We start from the raw sequence: 9,923 nt of genomic DNA, 5'->3' as shown, positions 1-9,923 counted from the left end.
GGCGGGGGCTATGCAAAGGAGTGGGGGAGAACATCCATCAAAGGGTGACAAACTCTGAGGGGGGGCATCTCTTCCCTCCAAAATGTCTCATTAGGGTCCCCAGGCTTAGCCTCCATCTCCTCTGTATCCCGCAGTCCAATTTAATTGAGCGACGGCCTCGCCACGGCACACTGCTCTTTCGACAGGAGGGTAAACTCATTCTGTCCATCATGACATTTGCTTTCTTAAGGGCCTCACAATATGCAGTTTAAATAATTAAATGCAGGTCACATTGCAGCCTCCCCTTTCAAGCCTGTCGGAGGGCACAGTGGGTTCCTTCTGATGCTTAGCTTTTGACCACGTGGTTTTGAGAAGTTACTGGGGTTCCTGCTTCTATGGCTATTATGCATGACACTTCTCCCCACTAGGATCCCTGAACCTCGGCGCAGTGCAAATCCAATGTGAACAGCTGAATGGGCTGTGGATTTTCTGATGATGGATAAACGGTGACAGAGGAATTTGAGACCCTGGTTCCCAGCAAGAGTCTCAGAGCAGCCTGGTTGTCATGGTCAATACTTTCCATTTGTCATCCAGAAAAGTTTAGTGCTTGGAGACAAATCCCTTGTGTTCCAGTGCATATGTCCATTCACCTCCACCTGGGGTGGGCTTGTCAAAAATAAAGCCAATCTTAAAAATGACCCCAAGGAAGAGAAATTTTAGGAAGGACTCAAGATAATTCTTACCTGTAGTGTCCATTTTAAACAATAGATTTATCTGCGGCGGGGGTAGGGGGGTAGGGGGGACTCAGAGTGATTATAATGATTTTGGATTGAGTTGAACCCAATGCTGATTTTGCACATTACGGAGATTTGTCATCTTTAAGTAATGTGCCAGATGAACGCTTTAAAATAGATACAACTTTGTGTGAATTCTCTATAATATAGCAAAATCTGATTGCTCTATTAATAGCCAGAGTCCTTGGCCTTGAGAAAGCAGGATGGCAGCATTTTTAAAATTCATCATCTCTGCATAATTAGTTGAGGATCTCTAAATATTCAAGCTGAAGAATTAACCAGGAGCTGGGGCCGCCATCCCTCAGCGTCCCTTTCAATATTGTTCCACAGTCATCATTTCCTTGCGCTTTTCTAATTACTGCAAAACCAATTGTTTTTAACTCAACTGCCCTGGCTCTTTGTAATTTGTTGAGTGTAATTACCTTCAAAGGAAGAAATTGGGGCTTGATTAGACGAGCATCATCAGGCGGCCGTGGGACCCCAGCTGCAAAGCTTTGCGAATCTCACCTGACCACAGCATTGGGAGAGTTTGAGGCTCTAGGAAGAGGGCCCTCTTGAAAGGGAGCCCCATATTGTGGTGAGCTGTAGATCCTTTTGGGGTTTTCCTTGGAGAAGTGATTTTATGAGAGCCACAAAGCACTAGTAATTCTGGTTCCCCACTCAGAGCAGCCAACTTATGGCCATGAGCAGTCATGCTTAATGGTTCTTGATTATCTCCTCTCATGTCTGTATGTCTGCCCATGAGAAACTGGGGAGTGGGACTGTCTTATTAATCTGTCCCTCTACCCCAGTGTCTAGCAATGGCCAGGCATAGTAGTTGATGAATAAACCAAATAAACTAGTTTGGAGGTCAAGTCTCTTCTAGCTTTTTCTCGTTCTTCCGATTCTCTTAACCTACTAAGCAGTTCTACCTGTAGACCCTCAAAGAAGGAATTCTAGAATAGTTTTCAGCCTCCATTTCTCCTCTTCAACTCAGGAGTATGATAAATATTAGTGAATAAGAGTGGTTCTCTAGGACAATAATTCCAAAATTGGGGCAGAGTCTAAGAGAATCAAGCCAGGAGGCACAGGGCTACTGAAATAAAACAAGATAATTCTAATATACCTCCAACAGCCTCCGTGAAGACTCATCATGAAAGATCGAGTTAAAATTATACATAACAAAGACTCAGCACTACAAAGTATACCTTAAATCAGTGTCAGTGAATGTGGCTTATAAGCCAGACATTTATTTATTCAATAAACAGGTTTTATTGGGCATCAGATGTTGCACAAGGTTTGCTGATGTGACATAAGACACTGTTTTATTTTTTTTTCTGAAGTGTCACAGGCACCTAAATCCTTTCAGATTCCATTAAGTAAATTTAATTCTGTGAACTTTGATCAAGTTACTGTTAGCTTGATGGCACTTGGTTTTCTCATCTGTGAAATCAAGACAAAATGTCTCTATAAGCTTCTAATGACGAATGAATGTGAAAAATTTAAGTGGAAAGACAGCTGGCCTTTAACAATAGACTTGTCAGTAGAAGTAGGTACATTGGCTTCAACAGACTAGAATTTGAATGATTCAATTATGTGCAGTATTAAGAGTATAAGTGAATTCAGTGAAGAATAAACATACAATAGATTCCATTGAAACAGCAAAGAAAATATACTTAACCAAGCAGTCCACCTAAATGAACAAATTTTTATGCAAAAGTGGGGATTCAGCTCTATATTGTCTTGCTCTTAATGCTAAGAGGCAAACCAAGGTACCTGGGATCTACTCTTAAATCTGGGGGAAAAAACCAAAAGCAAACAATAAAACCTGGTTGCCACCTGCTGTACATTAAACATGTAGGAAATTGATGAATTTGAAAGGAAGTATACAGATGGAAGACTGGACTTTGTGAGTGATGCAGAATGATTGAAGGGTTTTAAGCAAAGGAACAACATGATGGGGTCTTGCATTTCAGCAAGGTACTTGGGTGGCAGTGTAGGTGACACACTTGAGGGAGTTGAGCCTGGCAATGGATGACTAGAGCAAGGAGCAGAGGGAGGTTTGGTCACCAAGCAAACACCCTATCAGTCTATGAGAAAAACAATCCATTTTCTTAACAGCACTCACTTCAGATAAGGTACCCACTGAACCCACTACTCAGCCATCCTGTCCCTCTGCCACTGCTGCAAATCAGGGTGCAGAACAGAACCAGGCAAACGGGTTTCAGTCACAGTGAGTGCCATGTTGTCTCACTGTTCACCCCCAGACTCCTTTCCATGCCCTTGTAACACTTTACCCTACTGGAATTTCTACCCACCAACACCATCTTGCTTCTAATCACTTTGGACCCGGATGGGAAAGAGGCCATATAAAGATTAAAGGAAGGTGTTTCTTCGTCTTAAGAAAAGTGTACTCCTACCCTAGAAAACTCATGATAACCCTCCTATTCATTATCTAGCCCTGCCACCCTTCTTAGCCCTTGTTTGGGTGGAGAAGTTGATCTATAAGTTTGTCTTCACCAGCCAGACCCAGGGGCTCAGCCAGGGGTGAGATTGCCCTCCCTGCTCCCTTTATCCAGGGACTGGATTCAGGGCTGCAAGGGTCCTCCCTTCAGCTTACATTCAGTTCCTGGTTTACTCTCTCCTTTCGCCTCCCTCCTCTGTCTCCTCTGTGCTTTCTCCAAGGCCTTGCCTGCAGGAAAGGGGCATGAATATCTGTTTTACCAGCTTGGCAAATCAGAGTGGGTAGCTCCGTGGTGACAAAGCCACCAAATTGCTTCTGTCTACTCCCTCACCTGCTGGGCCACCCACCCAGCTCTTAAATCCTGCTCCTGAGCTGACTCTATGCTAAACAACTTGGACTCTTTAAGCATGTTTAAAAATCAAGCTAAAGAAACTAACCTTGAAAGAAAAGAGGTCCATTTACTTTGGTGTTTGATGAGCCCACAGGCAGGCTTCTGGAAAGGAGGTTTCTTTTGCCACATTTAGTGTAAAGCAAAGAAGCAATGGGAAGCTAGGGAACAGGACATGGGGCCATAAACCTCTCTGTCTTTAAGGGACAGCCCCCAAGCCACACTGTGACTGGCAGGGAGAGTGGCCAGGGACTGAGGAGGCTTTTATGGAAGGGGGTGGTCAGAGGGTTCAGGTAGCTGAGGAGGACCGATTGCCACTACCAAAGGTCCTCCACCTGCCCAAGGAGAGTTTCAGAGAACCAAGAAGAAAGGGGGTGTTCCGGAAAGCACAGCTGTAGTGGAGAACATCCAGTAAGGCTTCAGGGATCTACTGGCAAATTCCATCCTGCAGAGTGGAGCCTTCCGCTGTAAACCTTTGTTACTTAAAGAGCCAGAGTTACGATAACAATTCTCACTTTCCTAGGCCCTTGTGATGAAAGCAAGCAACTACTGACTTGGTGGAAGGGAATCTCCAACCGGCTACTCAAGGCACACACTCATTTCTTTTTTCAGTTATTTTTATTTTTTAAATTTTTATACCACCTTTGTCAGCATTTAGAAAGTTGATGCTGCGTCCACCCTGAGTATCTCTTCCTAGGGTTTGTTAGAAGCTAGCATATACCTACAGCTGTGCTAGCTGTCTGCACACAACCTTCTCCCTTCCTGGCAGCACCAGTATCAGCCAGGGTGATGGGCCTGGCTTGTCTGGGTGTGTAAATGACAGGTCTCCAACCACAAGCACACATTTAAAGGCAGAGGTCAAGAACCATGGTGGAGGGCAGGATTGTCTTGCAAGCTGTGCTGCTTACAGGACTTCAGCACCTTCTCCCAGGAAGTGATATTTGCCCAGAAGTTAAAGTATAAGAATGAAATAAGCCTGCTCCTCTCAAGAGTGAGGGTGCTGTGGTTGAAGACAACAGGATAAATAAAGTGAATACATAGAGAAAAAAATTCAGGCTGGAAATTCACTTCATTTTGCAGAGAAATTAAAAAGTAGTTCAAGAAGAATGTTCTCCATGGACCTGGACCCATAGTCAGAACCAAATGCTGAGTCTTTACGGCTCTGCATGGCTCATTTTAACAAGCCATGTTAAAATCCAAACTCTCAGGTAAGCTCTCTCAGACCCACATACTCTCTCCTTGAATTCAGAGAGTTTGTCGTGATCTGAATCCTTTCCCAGGACATTTTCAAATTGCCTTCAGTGCATCCAGTATCCTTTATTTCTACTTCTTTTGTCCACATCTACTGGAACACTACTGCCAGATTGAGAGACAGGATCACATTTAATGACTGTGTCCCTCTTTTTTAGAAACAAGGATCATACAGAATCGTGCAACTCCTTGACATAAAGTAGTCCCTCGGTATCTGCTGGGGATTGATTCCAAGACCCCTAGTGGATACTTAAGACCTTTATATAAATGGCACAGTATTTGGTTATAACCTATGCACATCCTCCTGTATACTTTAAATCTCTAGCTGATTTATAATACATAACACAATGTAAATGCTATGTAAATAGTTGTTACACAGTACTGTTCAGGGAATAACAAGAGGAAACAGTCTGTATGTGTTCAGTACAGATGTGATCTTTTCCAAATATTTTCAATCTATGGTTGGTTGAATCTGTGGATGCAGAACCTGTGGTTATGGAAGGCTGACTGCTTTTCCTTCACTTGGTTTCTAAGACACTACACTCTCCCAGCTCTCCTCCCTCCTGGCTGCTCCTGCTCAATCTCCTTTGCTGGGTCCTCCCTTCTTCCTGACCTCTGAGGTGGAAGGACATGGCTTCCCCTCCATCTACTTTCGCCCTGCTCCTCATCTCATTCCCAAGCTTAGAAATGCTTTCTGCATGCTGATGTCAATCAAATTCACGCATCCAGCCTGATCTGGTTTGCTCAAATCCAGACTCACCGGTCAACTGCCACTCACCGCTTCCTGGAACTTCACAGCACCTGGAACTTGTCTAGATGGAAGTCCATATCAGCTTCCAACCCCTAGCCTTAGCCTTCTCTATGTTAGTCTCTGGTAACTCTGGACCTTCCAGGATCCGATCCTGGGAATCATTCTTGATTCACTTGTTCTTCTGCTGCCACCTCCACTCCAACACTCAATTCTGTTGGATTCTTATTTAAATCAGGAATCAGGCCGTGTTCAGGCCCTGTGCAATGAGCTCCGTATGACTATTTATATTTAAATGAAACTAGATTATTATTTATATTTAAATTAAAATAAAAAAAAAACTAAAGAGAGAGCAATAAGAAATAGTTCAAGTAGGCACTCTTAGAACAACTGTAGAGAAGTTAAATACCTGCTCCCAGTTTCTTATTCCCAGGGGTGACGTTTCATGTATATAGCAGCCACGGCAGACACAGAATGTTTCCATCACTGCAGTAAGCACTATCAGTCAGCTGCTCTCACTTCAGGGAGTGCACCAAGCCTGGTCCAAGTCATTAAAATCTCCTGCCTGGACAATTATCACCACCCCCCTTAGTTGATCTTACTTCTTCAGTCTCCACAATATGGCAGAGGGATCCTTTTCAAACATCTCAGGTCACACCATAGTTGTGCTCAAAGATGTCCAGAGTTCCTTGTGTGTATCTCCCAGACCAGAAAGGTCCGTGACTTCTGGACCCCTGACCCATCTGAACACATCTTGTCAGTTGACTGGCTTGTTCTGCCTGCAACAGCCACAACTGTCCCCTGCTTCTGCTGCTGGCTTGGGCACCGGCTGTCTCTCCCATGGGAATGTTTTTTTTTTTTTTTTTTTTTCAGACACCCTCCTGGCTCACCCCTTCTCTTCCATGGGCCCTGCTCCAAAGTCACATCTCTCCGATGCCTGCTCTGATACTCCCACTGTAGCTCTAGCACCTCCCCGACCTCAGCTCTCCTGGGACCCCGACTTTTGCTGTACTCTGTCTTTTCCATTGCACTTTTCTCCTCTGAACAAACTGTATGCACATACTATTTGTTACATCTATTGACTAGTGTCTGGCAGGGATGTTTGTCCATTTACTCACCTCTGGAAAGCTGGCCCCAGGAGGCCTTCAACAAATATTTGGTCAACAATGAATGAATTAGGGCTGGAAGGAAGGATCTGGAAAAAAATCTTTCTTGACTGGGCAGCGGAGGGGTGGGGAGGTTATTCACTGTGGGGCACAACAGGCTCAAGGGAAGCCTGCAGTGGAAGCTGGTATGGTCCTAGGTGCCTCCACAGAGAAAGCCTGTAACTGTGACGTCCCCTGCCCTTCATCTGTGACAACTGGAAGGGCACTGATGAACCGCAGAAAGCCAACGGGATGACTGACTAAAATTTCAGGACTATTACCACCTTCTTTCTGGTAAAGGCTCTGGTTTGAATATGGTTGGTCCCCACCAAAACCCATGTTGAAGCTTGGTGCCAAGGTAACAGGGTTGAGAGTGGGTAGGGCCTTGAAGGGGCATTGGTGACCCACAGGATCTTTAGTTCTTGAGGGAATGGAGTAGCTCTCATGGGAACAGATTGTTACAAAGTGAATCAGCTCCTTTATCACCTCTCTCTCTTACGCACATGCCTGCTTCTACTATGAGGCCCTTGTTAAGAAACATTCTGGTGCCATGCTCCTGGACTTCAGAACTATGAGGTAAGTAAACTTTTTTTTTTTCTTTATAAATTACCCAGCCTTTGGTATTTTGTTATCGCAATAAGGAACAGACTAAGACGTTAAGCCTTTGTGTGATTCAACCAGTGGTTCTGTTTCTCTGATGATTTATAAGAAACAAGGAACAAAGTGGGAGATTAGAACAATGAGATACTTCAACAGATGAATGGATAAAGAAAGTGTGGTACATATACACAGTGGGATATTACTCAGCCTTAAAGAAGAATGAAATTATGGCATTTGCAGGTAAATGGACAGAGCTGAAGAATATCTTGGTAAGCGAAATAAGTCAAACCCCCCAAAACCAAAGGCCAAATGTTTTCTTTGATAGACAGATACTAATCCATAATGGGAGTGGGGTGGGGAAGAAGGAAGGAACTTTGGGTTGCACAGAGGGGAGTGAGAGGAGGAGCAGGGGTGTGGGGATGGGAAGGACGGTAGAATGAGACAGACATTATGACCCTATATACATGTATGATTACACTACTGGAGTGACTCTGCACCACGCTCAGCCAGAGGAAGGAGAAGTTGTGCTCCATTTGTATATATTGTTTCAAAAATGCCTTCTACTGTCGTGTATAGCTAATTAGAATAAATTAAAAAATAAAATAAAATAAATCACACACAAAAAAACATGCTACATCTAAAAATGTATATTTATTCTGGCCCAGCCTGAGTTATAGAGACAAGTGAATTTGTGTTATTCAAACACAAGTATTTCCTGTTAATTTTTTAAACACTCTCACATACTTTAATAAAAAGTTCCATCCTGTTGAATTGAAATAACTAACTAAATGAAACAATGGGCTATTCTTGTATGTCAGTCTTTACCCCCACCCCCACATTACAAATGCCAAGAATCTCTAAAATTTGGAAAGACACAGGGTTGCTAGATTATGTTTTCCCCTAAAGCAACAAATCAGTCTTGTTTTAAAAAAGAAAATCATGATTTCATTATATAATCTTCAAATTAGTATTTGAGCAAAAGTTGATTAATAGGGAAAGAATGATTTTTCATTGCATCATTAAAATATTTCTGACAATCCAGAAGAGATTAGAAGAAAAGCAAACTCAAGACTACATTTGTGTTAGGGGATCATCTGTCTTTTTATGTATAAGACAATGCCATCTGAATATACACATTTTTAAATGTGCAGGGATAATGATTTTTGTTCTGCCAGTTTTAACTCAAAGAAAATAGAGAGGGTGCTTGAACTTCACAACCAGACCTGTTCATGATGGCCCAGCTGACAATTCTGGAGCTCCACAGTATGATGTTAGCAAGAGACTGAGAAACTTCAACCATGGCTCACTGGATGATTCAACTTGCCAAAGTATGTAATTAAGAATAAAGTTATCTTTATAGTCGTTCCTTCATTATTGAGATAACTCAATTGGAAACTGTTTTAGAGGTACCAGATCTGGAAATAAAATCCTTACAGGCTGCACCTCAATGTCATGAAGAATATACCAGAAAACAAATTGATGCACACAGACAACTTCTGTACATAACAGAAAATTAGATCTGGAGAGAGACGTGGAGCTGAAATGTAAAATCAAGATGTGTGGGGCTGAGTATAGTGAAAGGCATAGTCTGCAGCTCCCCAAAGAGAGGAACCTGCATGTCTGGGGTGCTCGGGTGTGTTAGCTGGATGGCGCTCTGCACCACCCTCCCTAAATTTTCCCTTTGCAGGTTGAAACATTATTTTCATAGTCTGGGTCATTGTCACTAAACTGCTACTGCTGACAGAGTATGTGTACATTCTGGGTACCTTGTCCTAGATGAGTAATGTGAGACTGGTGAGATGACTCACACAAATCAAACTGGGGCAGAACATCTGTTGAGGATGTGAGACAGGTTCTCATGGTCTAGCCCACCCTCCACCCAAGAAAGATTCAGGTTTGCTGGTTTTCCTGGTTCCCATGGAGCTGGTGCAATCTATTCAATTACCAGGGCGGAGAAGTGGGCCTGCAATAATGAAGCCATGCAACGCACTCTGCCACTGTCCTTGGTTTAGGCAGGTCCCTGTGGTCACTCACTCTGAATTTTGTACACTTCTCTGTAGGACCTTATTTTTCTCAAGTGCCTATTAGGAGCTGCTGTTTCAAGTCTAATAGCTTATTTAGTTAACCAATCTCATCATGGGTGTTTAAGTATCAGAAAGTATGAAAAACACGAACCCTGGGAACCAAAGAATAAATGTTTGCCTAATTTATAACTTTATTCCATCCCCCCCCAAAGGAAGGTAACCTTCAGGAAGGAAAGCAAGTGCTCACTCTATATAATTCTCTATTCCGACCCATAGATAGTTTAAGGGACTCAATCTAATTTACTCATTCATTTACTCATTCACCCACTCAAGAGCACACAGCATGGTCCCCTAGGATGTCACTGGTGTGGCAATGATACTGTGTTCGGCAGTTGCTGGAGTGGTTGATACTGTAGGAATAGTTTTTTTTTTTTTTTTCTCTCTGCACACAAGTGGAATGCTGGATCCAGTACTGCAATTGCTGTGGGTTGAGTCATAGTTATTAGGGACCCTCTTTTGTTTGTAGACTGCTTCATTAGAGCCTATCATTT

The 9,923-nt window shown here is 43.1% G+C and overlaps 1 protein-coding gene across 1 annotated transcript in view; it reads right to left on the bottom strand.

The window, feature by feature from the left end:
• Positions 1–9,016: 9,016 nt before the first annotated feature.
• Positions 9,017–9,923, bottom strand: part of Nckap5 (NCK associated protein 5) — a 762,699-nt gene continuing 761,792 nt past the window's right edge. Inside the window, 2 exon segments of the mRNA XM_026409429.2 lie at positions 9,017–9,075; positions 9,078–9,120. Coding sequence (XP_026265214.2) covers positions 9,017–9,075; positions 9,078–9,120 — 102 coding nt within the window.

This window comes from Urocitellus parryii, chromosome 1 (genome assembly GCF_045843805.1).
Source record: "Urocitellus parryii isolate mUroPar1 chromosome 1, mUroPar1.hap1, whole genome shotgun sequence".
In the NCBI taxonomy this organism is placed as follows: domain Eukaryota; kingdom Metazoa; phylum Chordata; class Mammalia; order Rodentia; family Sciuridae; genus Urocitellus; species Urocitellus parryii.
The sequence above is the reverse complement of the archived record's forward strand: the minus strand, read 5'-3'. Positions and strand labels throughout refer to the sequence as shown.